This window comes from Heterocephalus glaber, unplaced genomic scaffold (assembly GCF_053883595.1).
Source record: "Heterocephalus glaber isolate CG9 unplaced genomic scaffold, H.glaber_assembly_v1.0 deba00001472, whole genome shotgun sequence".
NCBI lineage: Eukaryota > Metazoa > Chordata > Mammalia > Rodentia > Bathyergidae > Heterocephalus > Heterocephalus glaber.
Genome location: NW_028258315.1, coordinates 27,830,526 through 27,856,800, shown reverse-complemented (window position 1 = coordinate 27,856,800; position 26,275 = coordinate 27,830,526). Strand labels below are relative to the sequence as shown.

At 45.0% G+C, this 26,275-nt stretch overlaps 1 protein-coding gene across 5 annotated transcripts in view; it reads left to right on the top strand.

The window, feature by feature from the left end:
- Sipa1l2 (signal induced proliferation associated 1 like 2) overlaps positions 1 to 23,563 on the top strand; it is a 182,809-nt gene extending 159,246 nt beyond the window's left edge. For 4 of the 5 annotated variants that reach the window (XM_021266411.2, XM_004854647.3, XM_087181897.1 and 1 more), the window contains 7 exons: positions 957 to 1,110; positions 3,190 to 3,409; positions 12,087 to 12,218; positions 18,139 to 18,192; positions 18,749 to 18,872; positions 19,405 to 19,486; positions 22,233 to 23,563. In XM_021266411.2, coding sequence (XP_021122070.2) covers positions 957 to 1,110; positions 3,190 to 3,409; positions 12,087 to 12,218; positions 18,139 to 18,192; positions 18,749 to 18,872; positions 19,405 to 19,486; positions 22,233 to 22,379 — 913 coding nt within the window. In that variant the 3' untranslated portion in view covers positions 22,380 to 23,563. The remainder of the gene's footprint in view (positions 1 to 956; positions 1,111 to 3,189; positions 3,410 to 12,086; positions 12,219 to 18,138; positions 18,193 to 18,748; positions 18,873 to 19,404; positions 19,487 to 22,232) is intronic. The other variant, XM_087181899.1, reaches the window with a different exon arrangement.
- Positions 23,564 to 26,275: the final 2,712 nt, after the last annotated feature.

Below are 26,275 nucleotides of genomic sequence, written 5' to 3'. Positions count from 1 at the left end.
AATACAGAAGCCATGGAGAGATGCCCACATAAATCCTCTTACTTCTAATGTTCTCATTCTGATAACTCCCGAGACAGCTATCATACTGTGACAGGGTGGTCTTGCTTTTGAAATAGAGGCCTCTTGGGGCATGTGACAGTGACATGCGGATCATTCTCTACAGCTCACCCCACAGCTATGACCTCCTGAAGGCTTATGTTTCAGGTTGTGCGGTGCAGACCATGCGCCTGTGCTGACAGTCCAGCCAGGTTACCGCGTGTTGTCAGGAGCGTTTGGATGCTTGGATTGCACTTACGCAGTGCACCTTTGCACAGTGACTCCTAGCTTTCTCTCAGGAAAGAGCTGGGATCAGTAATTCAGCTTGACAGTCTTTCATTGTCTTTAAATATATTTTTACATCCTAATAATCAAGGGAGACAACTGTTTTACTTACCCAGTTTTGTGAAATTACTGATAGTAAAACATGCTTGGCGCAGGCCTGGACTGATTACTCCTCTTCTCCAGGCTCCTCGGGCACCCTCTCTCTCTCTCTCTCTCTCTCTCTCTCTCTCTCTCTGCATCCTGAGAGTGTCAGGCTGGCTCCCTGGGGCTCAGGAGAGGAGAGCCAAGTCTCCAGATCACAGCATTGCTCAAAAGACCTGATGGCCCCTGATGAATTATTGCGACTGTTCTCTGACACAGTTTAGGAAAGGGAAAACATGAACTTGTTTTAAGGGTTGGTATACTTTTTTCTCCTCTGGGCTTTGAGGATTCAATTTGTTTCTGCATTATTCAGGAGTCTAACTCAGCCACTGAGCTCATCTCACAGATGTGACATGGTGTCGGGACAGGTGACCATGTGGCCACAGTGAGGAGCTGACTTAATGGTTAAGGACTGTGTGCCTGCTTGTGTGCTGGTGAAACTGTCCGCACACAGGCCACTGCCCCTGAGTTTCCACTCTGATTTGTCCTACCAGGATGTACAGTGAGATGGACGTCCTGGCCACAGCCACTCAGTGTCAGACTGCCGTGGGAGATGCCGGTTCAGAAACTCAGCATGTCTTGTCCAAAGAAGATTTTCTGAAATTGATGCTTCCTGACAGCCCCTTAGTGGAGGAAGGGAGAAGAAAGGTTAGTTACCAGGAACACTAAATTAAGCAAGTCTAAAGCAACTCAGGGGTGTCTGGGTCCTCCCACAGGGCGTCCCCCTTGGTACTCCAGCAGGTCAGTGCAGGCTTGGCCATTTCCGGGGTTGCCAGGACCAAGCCTTGGGGGGGCAGCCTCCTCTCTCAGGTAGAGCTGAAAGCCAGGCAGCCCCACCTGCCTCAGATCCTAGCTCCAGTATGGTTAGCTACATGACTGAGGTGGCCTCAGTGTCCCCATCTCATAGAAGGAGATAATAGTCACTGTGTTCCAGAGTTGGGGGGCAACAGGAAGTGACATGTGGTAAGCCTAGCACAGTGCCTGGATGGAGCTGCCACTGGAATTCACACCACCTGACCTTTGTTCCAAAGCTCCAATCTATGGCCCACATGGGCCATTCCCAGACATCTCCTGTTCCTGAATGGACCAGGGTCCATCCTGGCCCTGTTTGCTCGGCCTCACACACAGAACTAGGCCAATGTGGAGGCCCTGAGAAGGCGGAATTTCCTCGTAGCCCACTGGTGCTCAGCAGCACACCTTCATCACAGCACAGCAATTTCTAGGTGTTGTTACTTATTGTTAAGGCTGGTTAGTTGTAGCTTCTTTATTATTGTAGTTTCTTAAGCCATTTTTTAAAATAATGCAGAGTAGTAGAAGGAGCTTAGGTAATTTAGCCCAGTCACCCTTTCTTGCAAGTATTTCAGATGGTGAAATAGGAAGCCACGGAAGCCTCTGGTGTGGGAGTCAGGAGTGAATCCCTCTCACATGTAGCACAGCTCTCCTCTCACTCAAGTGGGAAGAGAATGAGAGACGAGGTGTTGCCTTGCTGCCTGGATGGTGTGGACATTGCCACCATCACACTATGTTCCTAGACCAGCCTCTCTAGGCGCTGCCTGCACACACTTGCATCAGCACGCCCCTGGTCACACTCTGAGCAGCTTGCTGGTGAGTGTGAAGGGCTCCCCCAAGACTCCTCCACATTGAGTTGTTTTTGTAACTTGTACCAAATCATGGATGGGGTACTGTATAAGCCTGGGTGCAAGGCAGACCATTGTGCAGAGTGCAAATAGCTTTCCTTTTAGTAGGAACAACTTCTTGACATGTTGTTCTTCTAAGACAAATCACCTCCTTTTCCTAGTACAGATGTAACTCTAGTGCACACACATTGCAATTACCGTTCCCCGGCTGGAATGGCCTGACAGAATGGAAGAGACCCATACAATGGGAATATTTTTAGTCTTCTTGCCGCATTTGCAAATGTAAATAGCCATTTCTATATTTGTCTGATGTGAACATTCCGGCTTTTACTATTGTTTGTGTGAAAGGAATGTGTTCCGGTATGTAAAGGAAGTAGCTGGGGTTTCAGATTTGATTTAACTTTTCTTACTTGCTTCTTTCTGTAGTCAGGATTTTCCTTACTCTATCCAAGATGTAACAAACAGTATTTTTAATGGTTCCTTTAAATCTGGTTATAACCCATTACCTCAGTTTCTAGCAATTGTAATGCAGACATTTGTAAGTAATACTTTTAAATGAACAGTTGCTTTTTACTGGACTAAAACCATTTTTTCCTGAGCATGTTCGTGTGGCTTAGAAAGCTTAGGTGTTCAAAATTACTTTTGTTATTTCGATTAGATTGAACCACACATGTAGTTGATTGATACAGAAATTGCCTAATATTAAAATGAAGTCATTTTCAATTAAAATCAAACTAGCACTGTGGGATTTTGAATAAGTATTGCATGAAATGGCAACCTTATATATTTCCAGGAGCGCGTACCTCTATAAGGTTATGAAAGTTCCATTTAACATTTCAGAATTAATAAAGCTGTGCATGTCTAATTCATGATAATATTTCACAGAATGTCAAAAGAGGAGAGCATTAAAATCCCATACATGTGCCAGAGAAATGATGTATCTGCTCTGACGGCCAAGGCACCTGGCTCAGCTTTCCAGGGACACTCCAAGAAGGTGTCCCAATAGCTTAAATTAGGTGTCCTCCATGCCTTCGGGTTTTTAACATCTCCCCCTCCTCCCCCTACCCCCCCCCATCTTGTTTGACTCTAGTTTTCTTTCTACGGAAACCTGTCTCCGAGGAGGTCGCTCTACCGCACCCTCTCTGACGAGAGTGTGTGCAGCACCCGAAGGGGATCCTCCTTCGGCAGTTCCCGTAGCTCCATCCTTGACCAAGCGCTGCCCAACGACATCCTGTTCAGCACCACCCCACCCTACCACAGCACACTGCCTCCGAGGACCCACCCTGCCCCCAGCATGGGCAGCCTGAGAAGTAAGTCAGGGCCAGCGTCCCTCAGCTCGGGCAAGCTAACAGGCTCTTCGAGTTGTGTCCCCAGTGCTGTGTGGGATCGGTTTGTGTTTTAAATACATGTAGTAGCAGTATGTTTTCTTTTCTTTTTTAAAAGTAATTTTCAAACACAAAAGCCCCAGAATGGACATTATGTGAAGGTTGACTAGACAGTCCTACCTATTTGGAAGGGAGTAGAAAAACTTGCATTAAACATTTTTACCAAGTCAAGCAGTGACTTCTGTTTCATCTCAGCTATTTTATCTTAAAGGAAAAAAGTACAGAAGGCCTGGTCTTTAAAAAGGTAAACTGTGGCACAGGACGTGGGTTTCTTGGTGGGCAGTAGACAAGAAAGAAGGAAGCTGGGGTTTTCTATCCTTCTGGCTCTCTTTAAAGTTCAGCCTTGGTGATAGGGAAGGTGCCAGGTGGGTATCGGGAATGCGTGTGCAGCCGCTCTATGATCTAATGTATGTCACTCGTGCCCTCGTGTGCTCCATTACTCCAGTGCGCTAGGCATGGGTCATTCTGATGATTTTCCTTCAAACTCTAAAAATTGTGACTTTTACATAGTGTCAGTTCCTTCGTTAATGTGTTGATTATTAAGGTCCTTTTTTTTTACATTTATTTACTTTTTTGTAGTTAATTTTTAGTTTACAGAAAAGGATAGTAATTTTAAAAGAATTTATTATTGTCAGGTTTTTAAATTTTACCATGGACATCATTAGAGTGAATTTTAACTTCCATAATGCATGTAGATGTTCAAGGCTGAATGAAATAAAAGTTCTAATAATGTTTAACATAATTGGAAATGAAGCTTGTCTTATGCAGTTCCTAACCCATTTCTGTAAGTAACATAATGCCCTGTCTGTTATAAAGGGTCCATTCGCCTAAACTGAAGACATCTTTAAAACTTGCCACAACATGAAAGGTCAGACAGCTATATTCTAATTCCCTAACACTTCTCCAAGTATCTTCTCCTTTTATAAGTAGGAAACTTCAGCAGGTACCTCTTGGAAGCATTTTCAAAACACTAAAGTTCTGTTCCCATGACAGTGCTGTTTTCTCGTTTGTAGCACCTATGGTGTGAGTATGTACCTTGTGGTGAACCTATCAGTGTGCTCTTAATCCCACCCTTTGCTCTTCTTCCTGTGAAAGATACTTATTTTTTAGCTTCACTTTTTAAAAAGTAAACATTACTTTTGAGAGCAGTTTTAGGTTCACAGCAAAACTGAGCAGGTAGTACTGTAATTTCCCATGTTCCCAGCCCTCCTTCCTCCCTCCCCCAGCCACAGGCTCCCCATTGTCCACAGCCCTCACCAGTGATGCATGGGCCTGCATTGACATCACCAACAGCCATAGTCTGCATTAGGCTTCATTCTGGATGTAGTATGTTCCGTGGGTTTGGGCAAATGAGCAAGGACTTGTCTTCAGCACTGCAGAATCATGCAGCACAGGGTTGCTGCCCAGAAACCCCTCTGGGTCTCTCATGTCATCTCCCAAACCCCAAACGTTAGCGATTGCTGATCTTAGTACTATCCCTACAGTTTATCTTTTTCAATAATGTTATGTAATTGGAATATAGCACTTTATACTGGCCTCTTTCACTAGCAAGAAGTATTTAAGGTTCCTCTGGCTTTTTTTTTTTCCATTAAGTTTATTGGTACATTTTCGATATAAAATATAGTTACGTTCATCATTAGGATCCTGTACCATTACATGAGTCTCTTGGTTCTTATTTTTTTTCCCCTTCCCTTGCCCTCCCTTCACCCCCTCCACCCTTCCCTATTTGCAAAGACCTCGTTTCTGTTCTTTTTCCTCTTCTCATATTTTTTTCCTTTCCCTTTTTTCCCTTCCCCCTTTTTTCCCTTCCCCTACCCCTCCCAATTCTCCTGCTCTTTTAGACCTTTTCTTCCTGTTATACAATATCAGCTATACATTTTTTAAATTACAATATTAAGATCTAGGAGACATTACCACAGATTTTACAGAATTTAAAAGGATATAGAAAGCATATTACAAAAATCTGTTTTGAAATAAATTTGACAACTTCTAAGAAGTACCTTGGAAGACAAATTAATGAAACTAACTCTGGAGGAAATATAAAATTTGAATAGCACCTATTAAAGAAAGTATATTCCTAGCTTGAAAACCTACCTATATGACAACAGCAGGCTCATAAATATTTTAACTGATAAATTATATCAAACAAAGCAGAAAAAAGAAGGAACACTTCTCCCCTCATTTTAGGAACTCAACATTGTGTTAATCCTAAAACTGGATAAAGATAATAGAAGAAAAAAGTATGAACATAGATAGAAATTTGTTTAACAAAACAAACTATTGGAAGTCAGATCTGGCAGGATGTAGAAAGTGGTTTTGTTATAGGGATGGCAGTGTTGGTTCAGCATTGGAAGATCAACCCCCAAAAGTCATCATTTAAACAGAGGAAAGAAAAAAGCCATATGATCCTGTCACTAGTTGGAGAAAACGTATTGGACTAAATTCTACAGATGTTCATGGTACAAGCTATCAGGAGACTAGAAGTAGAACAGAAACTTCTCAACAGATTAAAGACATGTACTCCATACTTCCAGCGAGAACGCCTTATATAAATGGAGATGATATAATGCTTTCTCCTTAAGGTGGGGAACAAGGGCAGATATGCTTACTCTTTATCTGTCCATTAAACTTTGAAACCTAGTCCCCACCGAAATAGTCTGGCAATAAAATGACACAAATAGGATAGGATTGGCACGGCAGAAGCAAAATCTTTCTATGTAGATAAAATGATCATCTACAGAGAAAATACTAAGAAATCTCTAGGAGTCCCTAGAACTTGTATTTGAATTTAGCAGAATTAGAAAACACAAGGTATATATAAAAATTCAGGTCTGTGTATACTTACTATAAATAAAGAACTGGATATTGAAATTTAAAAGTTATGTAGGACTACAAAGGACCTAGAAAAGTTAAAAACAAAAACAAAAACAGTGTTGGAAGATGTTTAGTACCTAATTTTAAGACTTCTAAAGCTACAGTAATCAAGGCAGTGTTGCTGTAAGGAAAGACATATAGATCATTGGAATAAAACAGAGAATCTAGAAATAGAACCACACATATATGGTCCACTGAGTTTTGAAAGATTATTTAACCTTAGCATTTTATAGAATATAAACTCAATTCAAGAGCCGAGGAAGAGATAGTGTTTTCAGCAAATGTCTCTAGAACACCTGGTATCCGTATATAAAAAATTAACCTCAACCCTTTATTTCCATACATGAAAATAACTTGAAGGGATCTATGAACCTAAATAAGAAAGCCTAAAAGTATAAAACTTTAAGAAGAAATTTTAAGGGAAAATATTTATGAATTCAGGGTAGGCAAAAACTACCTAGGATACAAAAAACATGATGTATAAAAGAAAAAAATTGATCAATGAGATTCCATCAAAATTTAGAACTTTAAATGACATCATTAAAATGAAAAGTAGTCCTTAGACCATATTTCCAATGCATATAACCTATGACCAGAATATATAAAGAATTCTTAGAGCTCATTAATAGACAACCCAATTAAAAAGTAGACATAAGAAGATGATAAATAGCCAGTATAGCACAAGGAATGGTGTGCAACTCTAGAATCAGAAAAATACTAATCAGTACAATAATAAGATTGAATTATACACTCATTAGGGAGATGAAGTTAAAAGTTTTAAAAGCCTTGTCATGACTTTTTCTTTTTGTTGGATTCTCCCCCTTTGTGTTTAATTTGTCATGCCCAATGGATTCATTCTGCTGGGTTTCCTGGGGTTGTGATCCTCATTGTCTTTTCCTAGTATATTGTCTACAATTTTTTGGAGTGCCAGTTTGATATTCATGAAGTTCCTGAGGTGCTCTTTATCATGAAAGTATCTTATTTCTCCATCAACTTTGAAAGATAGTTTTGCAGGGTACATCAACCTGGGTTGTAGGCTGTTTTCCTTTAGGGCTTGAAATACATCACTCCAAGCTCTTCTTGCCTTGAGGGTTTGCATTGAGAAGTCTGCTGTGATTCTGATGGGCTTTCCTTTGTATGTGATTTGTTTCTTTTCTCTCACTGCTTGTAGAATTTTGTTCTTCTGTTGGATTTCTGGAATCCTAACTATTATATGCCTATGTGTAGATTTTTTTTGATCAAGGCTAGCTGGAGTCCTGTATGCCTCACTTATCTGTATGTCAAGTTCTTTTCCCCTCCTTGGGAAGTTTTCTGCCATCACTTGTGTGAATAGTTTTTTTATGTCATCTGCACTCTCTCCTCTTTCTTCATTGACTCCAATCAGTCTTATGTTATTCTTCTTTGCATCGTCTAGCAGCTGCTAGATTGATTTCTCATGTTCCCTTACAATTTTAAAGCAATTTTTCTTTTCCTCCTCACTAATTGCAATCTTATCTTCTATATGTGAAATTCTATCCTCACATTGGTTCATTCTGCTGTGCACACTTTCGATGGAGTTTTTAGTCTCTTGAAAATCTCTTTGTTATCTGTTTTATGGATTCCATTTGTTTCCTATGTTGGGATTCCATCACGTTCCTCAGATCCTCTATTTTTTTATCTGTGTCCTCCCTAGATTTATTAATCATGTCTTGCACCATAAGCAAAATCTTTGCTGTTACCTGAGTAATTATTTCTGATTTCATTTTTCCCAGATCCTCTTTTGTTGCCAGTTCAGAGAGTCCAGGTGGTTGAGTATCAGATTGTTCCATCTCCTTTCCTTTTGGGGTTGCTGTAGCTGATCTGAAACTCTTTTTTTGAGGCTTGTTTATGTGTTTTCTCATTTCCACGGGGGGTGGAGGTGCTTCTGGCCCCTGTGCGACTCACCTCCTCTGCCCTAGGAGCTTGGGATGGCAGCGGGGGAGCTTCCTTCCAGGTTCTGGGTCTGGCTCAGCTTCTCTGCCCTAGGAGCCTGGGATGGAGGTGGGGAGCTTCCTTCCGGGTGCTGGGACCGGCTCACCTTCTCCTCCTCTGTCTTTTCAAAGCTCATTTCTTTTTGTTTTTTTCTTTTGGTACCGGGGATTGAACTCAGGACCTTGTGCTTGCAAGGCAGGTAGTGGAACCACTGAGCTAAATCCCCGGCCCTCCTCATTTCCTTTTAATGCTGAATAGTATTCCATTGTCTGGAGAGAGCATAGTTTGTCATGCACTAAAGGACTGTCCTTTTTAGTATGCTCAAAGTATGAAAGACACATTTAGGAAAAAGACAAGACACATTTATTCACTTAGCTAGTAAATTTGCCTTGCATGTCTTGACTGCATGTTTCTTGAAGAACAGCAGTTAGGACCTTGGCTGTTTTTTGCTCTCTGACAACCTTCCTATTTGGCGGGGTCTCCTCCAATCTACATCCTTTAGAAGTTTCTACTTGAAAAATGTCCTAGCTTTGGTGTATGGACTAACCAAATGTAAATAAGGAGCTTTGAGTAACTTTTATTGATATCTGTTCCCCTTCAAACTTCTGGCCACATAGGGACATTGGTTCCTGGCCCCCACAGGCACCCTTGTGACTTTCTTTTCTGTCTATTCCATGGTTTCGGGTCACCCCACCATCTCTCCCTCTGTACGAAAGCAGAGCCCTTTGAGAATAGGTCAGCACTCTGAGGTGCTGAGCATCAGACAGTGAGGAGCGTTTGCTGCTCTTAGCTTTTCAGGGAGATTTAAGTGTCACTTCACATGAAAACTCGAATGGAGGTTGGTCCTGTCAAGCTTTCTAGCACGGCACAGTTTCAAACAGCTGTGCAGGTAGTGTTTGACAAGGAGCCTCCTTCTCAGTCTTCATGTTCTTGATCTTGCCTGTAATAGCTATCTGCTGGCTTCTGTAGAGTAATTGTGAAATTTCTGATATCTGACCACTGAAAATGCTATCAGGAAGGCTCCTCCGTAAAGTCAGACTCAATAAAAATGGTGACTGTTATTTCAGGTTTAAAATGAACAAAGAGCCCCAAGATCAGTGTTATGGGCTGCAAACCAGGTTGCCACACAGCAGGGCCCCAACACCAGCTGTCTTCAGTGCCCCTGAGCCTCCTCATAGGCCCAAGTTAGGTCCACAGGTGATGTGGCAGTGAGAGGACAGAGAAGCGGTGTCATCCTCTCCAGGTGAAGCAGGCAGACATCTGCCCATGTGTACCTCAGAGGTGCTTTGGGGAAGTATCCTCTTACTCCACCTGCTCTCTTATCCCCCACCCCCACATCGAGATCCAGGAAGTTTTCCAGGTATAAAGCAACATTTGTTCTTACTTTCTGTTCACTGGAGTGTGCCATCTTCGTCCTTGACACAAGGGCAAAGTCATACAGGTGACACTGGCCCAGGTTTCTAGTCAGGCAGGCCCTGAGAAGCCTAATTTTTACCGTGCATCACCATGCTCCCTGTGGGAGAGAGCCCCAAACATGCCCTCAGACTGTGTCTTCATTTGCCTGGATGGCCTTGGGAGCAAGCCAGCACATGATCCAGCCAAATAGGTGTTTTCTTGTATGAATTGGCCAGAAGAGCCTTGTGTGCTTCTGAGGAAACTCCGCACTTGGGGGAGCTAGATTAGAAAGAACCAGCTTCTCTATAGTACCACACACCCTGGAAGCAGCACAGGTACTGTGCCCCATCATCACAAGGCATGAGTGATAGCCCATGGAAGTTGGCAGTGAGAGTAATTACCACCTTGCTGCAGAATTTCTTTGTGCTTGGTGCAGAAATCTTGCTTTGAGCAAAGCAATGGATAGTATACCAGAGAGACAAAAGGAAGCGGTTTTTCCCCTGAAGGTCTCTGGGCTCCTGTACCTCTCTGCTTGAGAGTGGAGCTTAAACCTGTGGTTATGGAAGGGTTCTGAGAGCTGGTCCACCCAGCCTCTCCTCACCATGGCTACGGGCTGGCCTGGGCGTTCTTCTTGTCCAGAGAAGTCCTCAAGAAGAGGGGAACCACAAATGCTGAGGTCTCTGCCACCCACCTCCTCCTTCACCTTTGGCAATGACCTAACATATCCCTTGTAGGACTAAGGTGACCCAGTGTTATTTCAAAGATGGAGAGATTGACAAAGTGTCTCCTTCTGGGCCCCCTCAAAATGGAGGCTGGGAATACGCTGGTAGAACATCACTGCATCTAAACACAGGTTAAAAATAGCTCTGTTAGATTGGTTTTGCTGCCCTGGGGAGAGGTGCACTAAAGCTGCATTTGTTAAGAGTGTAGAAATGCTGTTGGTGTCCTTCAAGGCCAAATTTACAAATGCTATGTATCTCAGTCCAGATGCCAGAATTCCACAACTTCCCAGAAGAATGCAGGAACCAAAATTACAGGTGCATTTGGTTAATTATGTCCTTGACTTAGCTTAATAGCAGGCTCACGCATCGAGGAGGTCATCATTTTGATTGGTCTCATTAGTCTGATGCCCCTGCAAGCAGCTGCACCCAGTACTTGGGGCAGGCTCAGAGAAGACACATTGAAGACATCCAAGGACCTTTCAGAACTTGCCCTCAGATGCAAAGTAGCACTTCACAACACGCATTGTTAATGACAGGAACACTTGAAAGACCATGATGGAAGTTTAGAGAGAAAGCAAAAGAGGAGAGACTTACGTTCACTGCCAAAGGAAACCATCCAGTAGTGCATGAGACATTGAGGTGATGTCCTGTTCAATCAGAAAAAGCAGCCCTAACCATCATTTTTCTGTGTAGTGTATTAGATGATGTCTTCTTTCCTTCTGGTCTGTTAATAAAAAATGAAGTAGTCTTACTGCATTATTGTAATAAATTGGCATTCGAGGCATTTGGAATTTGTATCACTGGGCTGAGACACTTTTGTTCTTCACTAAAGTTTTTGAATCATCAGGAAAGGGAGAGATTGCTGCTAACCTTTCCGCAGCAGTGTAGATCCTGCAGCCCTGTGCTTGGAGTCACCTGAAGGTATCACAGTTTACCCTCAGTCAGTCTGACTCAGTGTTCAACGTAGTCTTCCCAGGAAGGGACAACTATGAAGTTACATGGAGTGACTGCAGCTCACTGTGTCCTTTTGTCCCAGGAAGTAGTAGATATCTTACAAAAATTTGTTTTCTCAGCCACTTTGGGAGGGGATGGCAGTACCTGTCGTCCAACTTACCTGAGTCTTTACGACAACAGCAGGTCCCAGGTAGTAACTGACTGACTGTGGATGATGACAGTAACTGTGCTTTAACTAACTCTGTAGGGACAGTGGTACCTGTGCTTTGATTGACTGATTCATTCGGTCTGTGTGAAGGTAGCAGTACCCATGCTGTGATGGGCTAGGAGTAGAGACAGCATTACCTGTTCACTGACTGGCTGACTGTATATGACAGTGGTCCCTGTGCTGTGACTGGCTGAGTGGGTGTTGGCAGTGCCCACAGTGTGATTGACCGACTCTGTGGGGGTGATGGTGTCTGTGCTGTGACTGAATAATTGGTACTGGGTGGAGTGGTGTCTGTCCTGTGAGTGATTGACATTGTGGGGACAGTGGTACCTATGCTGTGACTGTGTGGGGAGGGTGGGTTCCGGCTGTGACTAGGTAGGGTGCTGATGGTGCTGACCTCGTGACTGGCTTTGCGACAGTGGTGTCCAGCTGTGACTGACCGTAGGGATGACAGTAACCCTGCTGTGACTGACTGTGACGCTGTGTTGTTTCTGTTTAGATGAGTTCTGGTTCTCCGACGGGTCCTTATCAGACAAGTCCAAGTGTGCAGACCCCGGGCTGATGCCTCTCCCAGACACGGCCATGGGCCTGGACTGGTCCCACCTGGTGGATGCTGCCCGGGCGTTTGAAGGTAATGACTCTCCAGCCCTCAGTCCCTAGAAGCGCTGTCTGTAGGCCCGTGCAGTGGCTTGGGGGTTGGATCTGTTGGGTGGGTTGGCTGCTTCACCCATCTTTGAGAATGAACACGAGGGGATGCCTGGGCTTTGGGAAGCACTCAAGGGAGACCCATGTCATTTAGTCTCTCCTGAGACCTGAATTCTAGGCAGACATCAGCCGTGCCCTGGGTGGGACCAGCCATGTGTCCTCCTTGCCTCTGTTCCCATCTGCCAGGTAGAGGTGGTGATATAGAACACTGTCTTCCTTCCAAGTGAGGTTCAGTGAGATGAGAGGGGCCTTGGGAGGTTGAAGCTGCCAAAAGTTCGGACTGTGCCCTGCTCTGCTTGTCCCACACAGGTCTCACCACCCCAGGGTCATTGTTGCTACCGTGCTGTTTCTTATCACAGTCAATACAGTAACTGTTTGTAGTCTATGCCACACCTTTTGCCAGCAGCCAGGTGACCAAAGACCATGTAGACACAGGAAGATACCCGCTCCAACCTGCTCCTTGGTGCCTTGCTGCTTTAGAGTGCAAATCAGGATCCAGCATCGTGACGTTTAGGACTTTGTCTTTTGCTGCTGCATTTTTCAGGGTATGTCACAATGGTGGATTCTGTTCCAGAGGTTCCTGGCCACTATTAACTGACAAAGGACATGGCCGGACCCATCCCCAGTAGGGTATTTGCATTGCATGTGCAGTGGAGGAAGTCGGGGAAGTAAAGGCCACAGCGCTGCCCTAGGAAGCCCAGGACACTATGCCTGCCTCATTCTTTGGGCCCATGTAAACCTCAAGGCCAACAAGGTGCTGGGGCAGCGCCAGGCTCCACCTCTCAAAGGGAGCAACAGTCTTCCCTGTGACAGCCATGAAGGAAACTCATAAATCAGCGAGGTAGAACTGTGTATTCTCTGCAATGGAAGCTGTCATTAGAATTATAATGAGAGAAATCCAAGAAACACCTGAGGAACTGAAGACTTTATATATGTAAGGACAAAAATGGATAGAAACCTTTATAGAAAAAAAAGATCACCTTTTCTTGAAATTAATTTGTAGATTAGTACAATTTCAATTCAGCTATCTAAAGATATATTAAAGAACTTAATTGCTCCCATTTGGTAAATAGATGAACAGTGTTCAGCAAAAAATTATTATAAATCAATAATAATTAAAACTGCATAATAATGATTTAAACATAGAATAAGTCCTTTTGAGAAAAAATAAAGATCACATACAGAAAGTTGAATATGTTTAAGAGTTAAATAGGAAAGGGATTTACCAACTCCACAGAAAGCAAATGAGGCATATGGATGCTGACCACAAAAGGAAAGAGTACAGTAAATAAGCATGGGACAATGTCCAGCCATACATGTAAATTTAAATGGTAATGAGCTACCACCTCACACCTTTTGAATAGGACAAATGATACAGCAGTCTGGGAAGCTATGAAGAATACTCACAGCTGGGGTCATTATACAGATTATAAAGTGATCCATTTTTTTGTTCCAGCACTATGACAGTATGTAGCCAGAGCCAGAAAAATATATCTACCCTCTGACCAGAAATCTGATTCCTGAGAATTGACTGATAGGAAATTATTGGAAAGAATAAAGCGGGTTGAAATACAGAAACAACTTGTAGTATTATTAAAAATAAATAAGAAAATAGGTAGATAACCAAATTCCACCCCAAAAAGCCTAGATGTTGAGAAAATGGAGACGTCTCATCAGTCCAGGAGAGAGAATGTGATTTGGGTGCTGATGCTGCCAGCCCAGGCCACCAGCTTCCCCCTGCTGTGATGGTTAGTTTTGATAAGCTGACTGAATCACATTTCAGACTTTGATTCACACACTTATTCCATCTGGGAGGTGAGATGTGCTCTTTACACATCAGACCCCTGAAGTAAAATTGCTGATCTGTCTAATACAATAGGATCATTAGGCACCATGCACTGCAGTGTGTAGCATAACCTTTGTTATGTATGGACAGTCCCTAACTTAACTAAGATTTTCCATCTTTCCAGTGGTGCAAAAGCCATACACATTCCATAGAAACCCTACTTTGAATTTTAAATGCAGTACAATCCTCTCTTCTGATGTAGGGCAGCTCCGTCAGCCCTGAGATCACAGAGAGGAACGAACCAGCACTCTACGGTGCACTGCATTGTTAAGCTGTGATGCTGAGTAGGTGAGGTGTGTTCAGTGTGTTTTTGGTTTTTGGTTTTTGGTTTTTTTTTTACTTAGATGTTCAGATTACTCGGGGCTTCTCTGGCTGTTAGCTTGTAGTACTGTGTGTACAGGCATCTCCCTCCCCCTCATGTATGCTAACAGGAGCAAAGCCATCTAAAAGACCCCTGTTTGTGGGTCAAACGGTGAAGCAGGGAAGGGAAATGGAATCTCTTTAAGAAGTAGTAGGAGTTAAAGTAGCTTTCATCACAATACGTACCAGAAAGAGGCAGCTGGTATGTTCTTGAGCATTTGTTGTGTATGGTGTTTAAGAACAAACAGGCTTAAAGGTAAAATGACACTGGCAGTTGGAGAGTGCATTCTGTGTCACAGCTAGATAAGGCCTATCCTCCACTACGTCAGCACACTTTTCCCTAGGTGGTAACCATCACATCTCCCCAAAGCAGTTAGGGTGCAGGGTATGGGGTGACTGGTGTGTGAATGTCTGTGAGTAAGATACATGCAGTTAATACATGTCAGGCACTGCTGTAAGAATCAGATGGCCACAGGAACATATTTTCCAAAAAATAGCCTGTATTTTTATGTTCCATATGCCCTTGATTTCCAGAATAATGAGCGTAAATTTTTGTGATAACTTTTTTAGTTCTAAAGTTTCACCTTGAAGTTGATAAAGTTTTTAAAATTAATTGATATTTGATGTGCTTATGTATATACAAGCATAAACAAAATGTGACTTACTGGGTAGCTTCTAATGGTAACATAGTTTGTGAAAATAAAGACTGCCACAAAGAAGAAAAATGCAGTCAAATTTAATATAGTAAATCAACTTAAATTATCTCAAAAATAATTTAAAATTGTTTCAGGCTAATCCACTGATATATCTCAAGCAAAGAGTTCAGAGCCTTATTCATTCATCTATGCCATCATCTTTCTGCATTTGCCAGTAGGCTGCCAACAGCCTAAATCAGTGGTGGCAAACTTGTGGCACATGTGCCACAGCAGGCTGTTTGTTACCATTGAAAGCTCTAAAATTCACTGTCCCTGGCCTAAAAAACCACGGTACTTTGCTGAAGCTCAGTGTGACTTCTTTTATTCTTTCCTTGTGGTAAGTCAGCTCCCTGCAACTCAGTAAGCACAGGTGTCAGAACAAGAACCTGTAATTTCTTACATGTAGCCATAAAATCCTAGCTTGTTTTTAGTTTGTGGTTTTAGCAAAGCTATGTTAGAACAGCTTTGTGGAAGTTAACTCTTACCTAGCTTCCTGCTACCTGAATGCCCCACTCAGTGATTCCCTGGCACATGCCCTGTTGTCCTGTCCCTCACCCTGGGCAGCCTTGACTGCTGATCAGACCACCCACCCCACCCTTTCGGGCTTGGCCCGTGGTGCTCAGTGTTGCAGGCAGCCAGTGCATTTGTGGGAGTGGTTTACAGTCTGCTGTCTTGCCATCCCAGCCCTAATTGGTAGAGACTAGCTCAGTGACTCTTTCTCCTCTTATTTAGTGTTAAATGCATTCAAAATTAGGAAAATGACATTGAAATAAGGTTTAAGATTATTTAAAGGGGTGGCTTGTTTCTTTTGTAAGACATGCCTGGTGTCCCTCTTTGGTCAGACCTTCTTAAAGGAACTGGAAATTGGAGGGACAGGAGCAAACAGGCAGCACACGTCAGGTGCCTGTGCTGGCTCTGTGGCAGGCACCCTACAGAATTCATACTCTCTAGCTTAAGGTCTTGTTTGTATTGTGTGGTTCCAGGTCAGTAGACACTTGATTACTGAATACTTTTCATCACTGAAATAAGTTATAGAACCAAAAGCTTCCACTGGAAACTGTCGTGAAGATTAGCTTTGTTATAAAGCAGTTTCATGTCTGCTCAGTGAGGTAGCTTCTGTTAGCACTGCGGCCTCCTTAAGCTGTCAGCTCCCACGTGCACCGTCGGTTGGTGGGGCACAGGTCTGCTCTGGCTTCTGGCCACCTGACCAGGAGGACCTGGTTTCTCCCCGAGGAATATCTGACCAGCTGGCTGCCAGTGGCAAGGTATGCATGATAGGGAGCAAACTAAGACATTTCCATCCAGGTGTGGAGACTGGACCATCAGTGCCAGCCAAGATAGTAAGAAAGAAACATAATGAAATGATCATGAGGATGAGTCAATAGAACTCATTGAAAAAGTGAGAAAAATTAATTCTTTTTCCACTTTTTGACATTCCTTTATTGTCAGTAGGTAAATTCACTCCGGAACAAAAACATGGCTCTCTTTTTTTCTTAAGTCTGACATTATGCCCTACTTGGGGCCCTGGAAGAGTGGGGTTGTTAAGATGCTGCAGCACCTCGGACCTCCTCACCCAGCCTGTGCTGTAGACCAGAACTGTGCTGCTCATAATTAAGTTACAGATTGTTTCATCACATGCAAAGCCCTTCCATTCAGCACCAAATTGTAATACAGTTGTCTCTTGGGACTATGTATAGAATATTTATCATCTTGTAGAAGATTCCACTTGTGAACCTTACAGAAAAGTTAGTTGAAGGCTGCATGTGCCCTCCTATGGCAGGTGTTAGAAAGAGGACCGGAGGGCTGGAGAGCCCTCCTGTGCTGGGTTGCTGAGTGGGCTTAGCATGACTCCCACAGGGCCCACCTCTGTCAGGGCAACTGTGCTGAAGCCCGAAGGCCTGCTTTCCTTCATGTGCACCTGACAGCCTCAACATCACCATCCTTTCTAATTAGCTGCAAGAGCGTGACCCTCCATAAACCAAACATGCAGGTAGCCTCATTAGGAGACTCATCCAGCAGCCAGAGGGAGACAGAGCAGGACAAATTAACAGCAGAGCACCTGACACGGACCTGAGTGCAGCTTCTCCCCCTTAATCAAACCGTGTGAGAGGAGCCGCTGCAGCGCTGGCACAAGCCGCTTCCCTGGGCTCCAACTGTACATGCAGGTGCGATCTCAAAGACTGGGGCTGGGACTGGATGGTCCTGTGGTAGATTCACATACAGGTGTGAGCTCGGAGACCAGGGGTGGGCTCCAGGGCAGGGGATGGTCCTGGGGTGGATTCCTGAACCTACTTTCCCAAGGCGTAGAGCCAAGACTTCTCCTGTGAGCTCTTCAACATTGCTGGCCCATCCCCCAGCCAGAGTTCAGGTTGAGAATGGGGCCAGTGAGCCCGTTCTGAAGACTGTTCTCCTTTCCTGACTGGCTTGCACTCTCCGGACGTGGAATGCCCAGTTCCTGGAGCCAGGCTTGGCATGGCCTGTGCTGTGAGAAGGTATTGTGTTGAGGTGGTCATAGTGCCCCAGCTACAGTCACCGGGCCCTCAGACCTTGCTCTGCGGCTGTGGGGAGATTGCTCAGCTCAGTCCTCTCACTTCCACCGTACTTAAACGTGTAGTGAGTCATGTACGTCAGCCCAGAATTGCAGTGTATGCTTGGGGGCGGGCTGGGGGGAGTGACATAGCAGGGTTTTTTTGGTTGTGCACAGCACCCCTGCTTCCAGCCAGGACAGGTAAAACAGGAAACGTGATCTCACCACGCCGTTTGGCGTCACATCACACTGGCTCTTGAGGCTTATCCTGTCTTTCTCTTGCACACATATGAGCACACGTACATATACATGTGTGCTCTGCTTCATGTGATTGCTTATGTGAGCCTATGAGGGCCCCTGAGCTTTTCAAGCACAGAGAAATGTTTATGTTCATAGGAAAATTTAAATCTTATTTCAGGTCTTGACTCAGATGAAGAACTTGGTCTGCTCTGTCACCACGCGTCCTATCTAGGTGATTGTCCAGGGCTGCCCTGGGCCCGATACCATAGCCTGTTCTGTACACTCCGTGTGTCTGCACGTTTGCATGGTTGTTCATGCGCTGAGGGCTGGGGGTTCTCAGCAGATGTGGGTCCTCAGCAGATGTGGGTCCTGGCTGTGCTGTCTCAGGCATGCCCTCTGGGTTTGGGGGAGCTTGCGGACAGGTCCATGTCCCTGGTTCTGTTAATCAGCTGAGTCATCATTGAACCTGTTATTCATGTGCCATCCCCGGCAGCTTTGGCATTTCTTGAGACGTGGGAAGAAAGCAGATTGGCTCTGGCAAATCCAGATCTGCCAGCTAATCACCAGGCTGTGATGTGTGTGTGCCATACAGCCCAGCAGAACAGCCAGTCTTCATGCTTTCTTCTTGTTGGCAGCTTGCCTGAGTTTCTTTTTCTTTGTTTTGTTTTAAAACAGGGAAATAACTGATTTGGAGGGGGAAACTTCATTTAGCTACTGAATTTCTCTCAACAAAGAAACATTCCCCCATGGCTGTTATTAACCCTTCTTTCCATGCCCCTGTCCCCCAGACCAGAGAGTGGCATCCTTCTGCACCCTGACGGATCTGCAGCACAGGCAGGACTTGGAAGGGGCCCCAGAGCTGCCCTTGTGTGTAGATCCAGGCAGTGGCAAAGAGTTCATGGATGCTGCTGGGTATGTGGACCCCTCCCTCCCTCTGTCCCTGCTAGTAGTTGACAAGGATTCAGCTAGTCCTGAGCTAGGCAGGAGACTGTATTCCACTGTGGCTTCCCCAGAGAAGGAACCAGGCGGGACTGACGCAGCATCCTGCCATGCTAGAGAGGTAGCACTGTGTTGCATAACCACTCCGCTGTCCTGTCTGCCAAAGCAGGTGATGATCCCATGGCCACATTGACACAGCAGGGTAGGGGCCCCTCGAGGTGAGTGTCTGTGCCTGATGAGTGTGGTAGCACCAGACAGTGACACCCCAGCCTTCACCTGCCAGGCCAGCCATGCTGTGCTCATCTGCTTAGAGCACAATTTCCTAGAACCTGGTCCTTGACTGGTTTCCCACCCTGTGCGCACACACCATATATTCACGATACATGTGTCCCCCACAAGTGTCACTCCTTCCCAATTCCAGATTCTCTGTAAATTGAATGATCATGAACTTGCATATTCTCCTTAGTACTGAGCTGTGCAAGTCTGATTCCACCTTGTTTGCTAGGGAGCGCACTCCGTCCACACTGACTGGGAAAGTCAACCAGCTGGAGCTGATCCTCCGACAGCTGCAGACCGACCTTCGAAAGGTAAAGACATAGTCAAACCCTTTCTCATGCATGATCAGTCCCTTTTAACTGTTACAAATTGAGGAGACCCAGAGAAGATAACTGACCTAAGCAAAAGCCAACAATGAATAGAAAGGAGAATCCTGCAGTCTAACCTCTCTTCTTACCTATAGCTGGTATCTCTCATCCTGAGGCACAGGGTTTCTGATGGCCATAGCTCTATATGGGCAGAACTCAGGGTGGGGCCGAATACAACAGGCTGCCATTTTTCAGTTCCCCAAGTTGACAGTTGCCCCAACCATATGGTGAGCTGACCTCAGAAGACTGAACTGCCACCAAAAAGCCTGGTCTGTCCTAGTCAATTCCCTCCACTCACCAAGTTGGCCTTCACCCTAGAACTGCTCTAGGATGTATCCGTGCACCACCGGTCCTCACGGGGAGTGAGATCCTCCTTCCACAGCTCCCAGCAGTCTCTCACTACATGGTGTGCCCTGTCACTGGCCCCTTTGCCATCCCAGGAAAGGAAATAGAGAGTCTCTTGGGAGACTGCTACTTTGGTGGTATGATATGATTTTGCCAGAGAGATTACAGCTGGTGCCCTATTGATGGAGCTGATCAAGTGTGAAGAGAATGGTGAGGGAGTCAAGTCCTGATTAGAGCACCAAGAGGGCAAGGCCTTGGCTGGGTGTCTGGGTGGTTTCTTCAGTTAGAGCAGAGTGTGTGTGTGTGCGCACAGGCACTTGTGCATTCACACTCACAGTAGACAGGGGGTAAGTTGGTAAAGATCTCCTCTGGTGGCATTCTTTTTTTCAGTCACGAGCTGACCATGAGCATTGGGAAGGAGTCTGAGAGGTTTGAGGATGAGGTCTCGGGTAGGGAGCAAATTGTCAGGTGTATTGGTAGAATTGCCCAGCAAGGCTAAAGGCAAAGTCGAATTGTAGTCAGGGTTAAAGTAGTGTCTTTTGGCAGATGGTGTGCTTTTCTGTACCTCGGGTGACTAATTGTCCCAGCGTGACTAGGGTGGAAAAATCTTTCAAGATACGGGACTTCCAAGAAATGGAACCAGCACAGACCCAGGCAAGCTGGAGTAGCTGATCACCTTAGCCCCAACTGCAGGTGTGGAATAAGTGGGAGATCTGAGTTTATCCAGTATTAGGGTTTAGACAAGAAACCAAGACAGAGAAAGAGAGAAGACCGGTGTGTACAGGTGGGATTAAACTGAGGAACTCAGAGCTGGTTAAGGAGAAATAATATCGCTGCAGGGGGCAGATGTGGAAGACAAAGGTAGGACTGTTGGGTTAGATGACATTGGAAATGATCTTTTAAGGACAGGAGGTGGCAGGAGGTGGACAGGAGGTGGCTCCTGAGGTGAGAGTTTGAAGCCATGTTAGGAAGAGTTACAGTATCCAAGGTGGTAAAATGTGAGGTTCGCCATGGTGGATGGGTGTTGGGAGGGCTGGGGTCAAGATCATGATGACACTGAGGGCTGGAGTGTCAGTAGAACATCTGAGTGGATTCCAAGCCTGCAGCAAAGAAGGGCAGGGCAGGCTCTTGAGTTTTCTGTTAAGGTTTGGAGGAACTGGGCACCACATATGCAGGCATGAGGAAGGTGGTGGATCTCACTACCTGAGGAGAGGTTCTCAGAGGATCTGGGATCTCAGCAAGGAGCAGTCATCTGATTGAGTCTGGCTGCCGCCCAACCTTCCAGCCAAGGTTTGGGGACTGAGCTGCCCAGACATCCCCAGGGGAGGGCCAGGACTGGAGCATGGGAGGAAGGATGCCAGACCAGAGGTGGAGAGCCAGGTCTCACTGTTGCACATTGAAAATTGCTGATGGGATGGTTCTGAGGATCTCAGTTATATTCACATAGTTTTGCACTGTAGAAGTGCAGTACAGGTGGAAGCCATGGACAGAGGCCTGAGTGCTGGTCCCATGGTAACCGCACCAGCAGCTGGGTTGGCTCCAGTTCCACATGAGAACTCTGGGAAAGTCCACCAAGGGTCAAGGGGTTTCACCCTGCATCTGACTACTGTCTCCCCGCTTCTGGGTGAGGGTGGTATACAAAATGTGATCAAAAACCACATTTAAATTTATGCATTTAAATTTTTAAAATTTTATTACAGTAAAAGACATGTTGCCATTAATTAATCCCATTGTTTTGCCACTTTCTGAAGCAGTTCTGGAAGTCCTTCAGAGGCTTTAGTTGTGCTGTCGTGGCTGTTTCAGTGTCCTGAATCAATTCAAACCTTTCATGGGTTTTTTGACTTTGAGGAAGAGCTAGAAGTTGCACGGTTCCAGATCCAGTGGACAAGGGTGCACCACAATGTTTTTATGAACCTGTCTTTTCATTGGATGGCACTCAGCAGCAGGATTCACTACATTTTTTATCATACTTTATAAAGTCACCCAGGAGAGAAAACTTCCAAAACAACTTTAGAAAGTGGCAAGAGCAATGGGATAAGTGTGTTCAAAGCAAGGTACTTTCAAAGCAAGCTGTGTACAAAGCAAGGATAAGTGTTCAAAGCATTGTACACTGGTGAATAACTTCCTGGAGAGCAGCTGTCAGTGTTCCTGAGGAGCACCCTGGGAGGAGCCAAGGGGCTGTGGGATTGTCCACCTCCCTGTGTCCTTGGCAGGACTCTAGAGCAGGTAGGTCCCCTCTCAGAAAATCCATTAAGTCCAGTGAGAATGAGTGACCCTGCTTACCCCCAGCAGCAGCCAGCAGGCTAGTCAGTGCATGACTCATTTCCCTTTCTGCTGGTTGCAGGAGAAGCAGGACAAGGCTGTCCTGCAGGCGGAGGTGCAGCATCTACGGCAGGACAACCGACGGCTGCAGGAAGAGTCGCAGACGGCTGCGGCCCAGCTGCGCAGGTTCACAGAGTGGTTCTTCAACACCGTGGATAAGAAGTCCTAGCCCCCACCCCTCCGAACCTCCTCGGGGACTATTGGGGACCACCTGCAGCCCCTCCCTTGTTGCGTGCCACCTTCCCGTGTGCTGTCCACACTGTAGATGTTTTTGCTATTCCATTCTTTGTCAGACCATCGCCCCAGCAGGTCAGGAGGGCACAGAGCAGCATGGTGGGAAGAGGACTGTCACTCCTGGGTGAAAGCGAATGTAGACCTGGTTGGCAGGACACTGCTGGAGTGGCATCTGGCTCGCCCCACTCCAGGGGATGAGTGTGAATGTCACTTGCTGATTCAGGTGACCTGCAGAGGTGCTGGAGCAGTGTACCGAAGCTGGGCTTTAGTATTGTAAAATAAACGTGGAGACAAATAATCAGACATATACTTTAATGTTAAAGGTGCTCTATTTTTTTGGATGTACAGTAGTTTTATTTCCACAGCCACATTATCATAGCAATAAGAAGGGAGGCATAGCGAATAGCTGGAAAAGCTGTGCTGGGGGAAGCACTGATGTGTTTAATGCTAGATCAAATGCAGTTCTTTAGGGACTTATTTATTTGCAGGAACAAATGGTGCCTGAATATTCACAGTGATTTGATTTTTTTTTTTTTAAAGATACATATGCCTTGTAAATGGCTCACCAAGTCATCAGTGGTCACCCCAACTCCCGATTCCCTTTTGTATAGTTGCTCTGCTGAATTCCATCTGCTTCCTTGCTGAGCTCCAGGTGTGCCGTGAGCCAGCAGGACCGTGTGCACAAGGCCAGACCTGTTTATCTTTGTACAGAAGCTCTCATGAAGTGTCTTGTATTTAACATCCTTATTTAAGCTTATTTAACCTTAAATTGTTAATTTTATAAGATTTGGTTTTACCTGCACTACAAGGATGGAGGGAGGGAGCGAGCCCGGAGCCAACAGACCTCACCCAGGACCATCTTGAGGCAAGGTGGGAGAGTCTAACAACTGGATGCTGCTAGTAACAAGTCGTTTGTATTGCTTTACCATTTTTAACTGTTATATTTGAGATGAACATACATTTTGCTTTTTTAATAAATGTTTAAATGAAGTCCACATAAGCAATGGTGTTGTCAAGTGAATGTAGACTTGTATGATCTGTCAGCAATGTGAATGTGAATTTATTTCAAATCACTTAGGATCCTGATCTGTATTAAATACCATTTGGCTGCCTTCTTAAGAGTGCAGACTGATTTAAAGTAGAGTAACTGGATTTGATCAGTAGCTGCTCTGTGCCAGACAGTGTCCTCTGCGCTTCTCGTTGTCCTCTTTTATCCCTTACAGTGTCCTTAGGAGGCAGGGTGTGGGATCCCCATTGTACAGCCAGGGAAAGGACTCAAGTTAATAGGTTAAATCATTTACCAATGTTGCCTTTTTTAAAAGATTAGCATCTTACTCACATAACGATGTTACTTACAAAACAATACATAGAGTAAAACAGTAGGAATCTGAAAAAAATCAGGAAAAGGTAAACTACAAATTGAGATCCAGCATAGGACAGAACATACAGATCATGATGGTCCAGGAGGGATGGGAAACACTGTGAGATCCTTAGCTCTCAACCTTTTGAAAACAGAAACCATATCAAGAATGGAGGGAAGCAAACCAAGTAATTTCTCACAGGGTCTTCACAGCAGTGGATGGCACCTTGAACACTGTCCTCAATGCTCTGTGTCAGTGTGGCCATAGGTATTTCAAGGCTGTCTGTGTAGCCACCCTCTTTGAAGACACAGGACCTCCAAAAGGCAATGGGGGGGGGGGGGGTTCCACTTGCAGGGAATCAGCATATGCGCCAAGCAGATTGGCCCTGCCTTCCCTCCATTGTCACTGTGTGCCAGGCACTATGGCAGGAATTGGAGATCCAGTGGTTCACCAGGGACAGTGATCCCTGTCATCACAGGGCATACAGTCTAACATGGGGAGATGGACATGCAGTTGTTGCCAAATCTGAAAGACCAATTACAGAGTGCATGGGTTAGGTGACCTTCAGGAATTGTCAAAACTGCTGAACCCTTGGAATGTTTGGGGATACCAAACACTATCTTCCCAGCAGTGCTCTGAGGGAGTTGCCATCCTCACACCCTTACCAGAGATGAGGAATGAACACAGGAAGTGTGGTGCACAGGAAGCGGAATGGCTCAAGCAGAGGGCGTGTGAGGCTCTGAGGTCCCTAGGCCTCATGTCTCCAAGCCACCTCCCAGAAGTCAGGTGTGACAGGCAGAGTGGTAGGAAATGGGTGTGCATAGATTAGGGAACTGTGGCCCCTGGTACAGTGTGGATTTTGTCCTAAGTCAGAGGAAGCAGTGGGAGCAGCAGAGCAGTGTGGTGAAATCTATTTTAAGTGGACTAGCCTCACTTCTGTACAGGGCATGTAGTAATTAGCCTTTGGGAGTCACATTCTGTCTCTTAGATTTACTGACCTTTGAAGGTGGTAAGAGCCATTCCTAATTTGCAAGGACACACCAGAATTTACCAGCAGTTTGCCAACCCCAGGTTCAAGGTGAAGTGAAGCAGAAGAGCAGTCTAGGCAAGAGCTATTGGGATAGAAGCCACTGTGAAGGTGGCCTTGGAAAGGATCCCACAGAACTGGAGTGGATAGGAAAGGTTTGATCCAGGAATGAGCCATGAACTCCAGAGGAATCGATGACCTGCGTGTTCCATACATGTTCTTGTCTTTAGTAAGTACTTAACAGTCAGTTGTACCTAGGGCTGGAAAACAGCTCTCCTCCATCACTGACCCAAACCAGGTGCATGTGCTGTGCAGAGCAACTAACCAGGTGGAGGCCCCACATTAGAGGAAATAGCAAGGCTGAGGCGGGACGATTGCTGCAAATTCGAGGCCAGCCTGGGCTACACAGTGAGTTTAAGGACAGCATGACGAGACCCAGTCTCAAAAAAAAAAACAAAAAACAGAATCTGACCAAAGGCTAACTGAATGGGAAGCTATCCCCCTTTATGGCATACCTATGGATAACACAAGAAGGTAACTTTGGAAAAAGGAGTTCTCCATCTACACTAGCAAAAAAAATAATAATCTCTCGAGTCTGTCTGCAAAAGGCCATGCCAGAAAACATGTCTAAAATGACTATGAACTCTTCTGTTAAACTCATCTTCAAATGGATGTTTGAAGATCCAGTGAAACATCCATTAAACTCTTCAAATGGGCATTTCCAGTTAACAGCCAAGTCACTGAAAAATCCCCTCATGTTCCTACAGTACCTATAGTTTTGAGCAGCTTAACATCTGAATACCATTGGGTACAAAATGTATCCCTTAAACACTGATTTGATATAAGGACCTGCTAGTGCAAACCAAACCTTAGAATATGTCTGATCAAAATCATTTTTATTTTAGAATAATTAAGCAGGTGTTTTTTATTTCTCCTCAATGTGTAAACAGTTAAGTATCAAGGCCATTCTAGTATGTGAAAATTGAAACTAATTAGCATATCAGAGGCTTTTATCCTGCTCTTCTCTGTAGCAGGGAGAAGGCTTATCATTAAAAATACAAGTTACAGTTGAGAGGGAGACAATACAGCCCTGCCTTGGCTGTTCACAATTATCTTTTGAAATGCCACCAGTCCTCATCAGTCTCAGGAAGCCGGAAGCATAGCTTCTTGCCTGCAAGAGACCAAAGAGATAGCTATAAACAGCAAGTAAAGACCTGTAACTGTCATCAGTAGTGGAGTACTTGATAGGAAAGTCACTCTTGCTCCTGGTACAAAATATGAGGTGTGATTAAAAAATGTGGTGTGTGTCCAGACTTAAAAAATCATTACAGCAAAAAACACATTGCCATTAATCCCCTCTCAAAATACTCCGCTTTGCTTCCAACACATGTACCCTATCGTTCTTGCCATTTCTGAAGCAGTTCTGGAATTTCTCTTTCATAA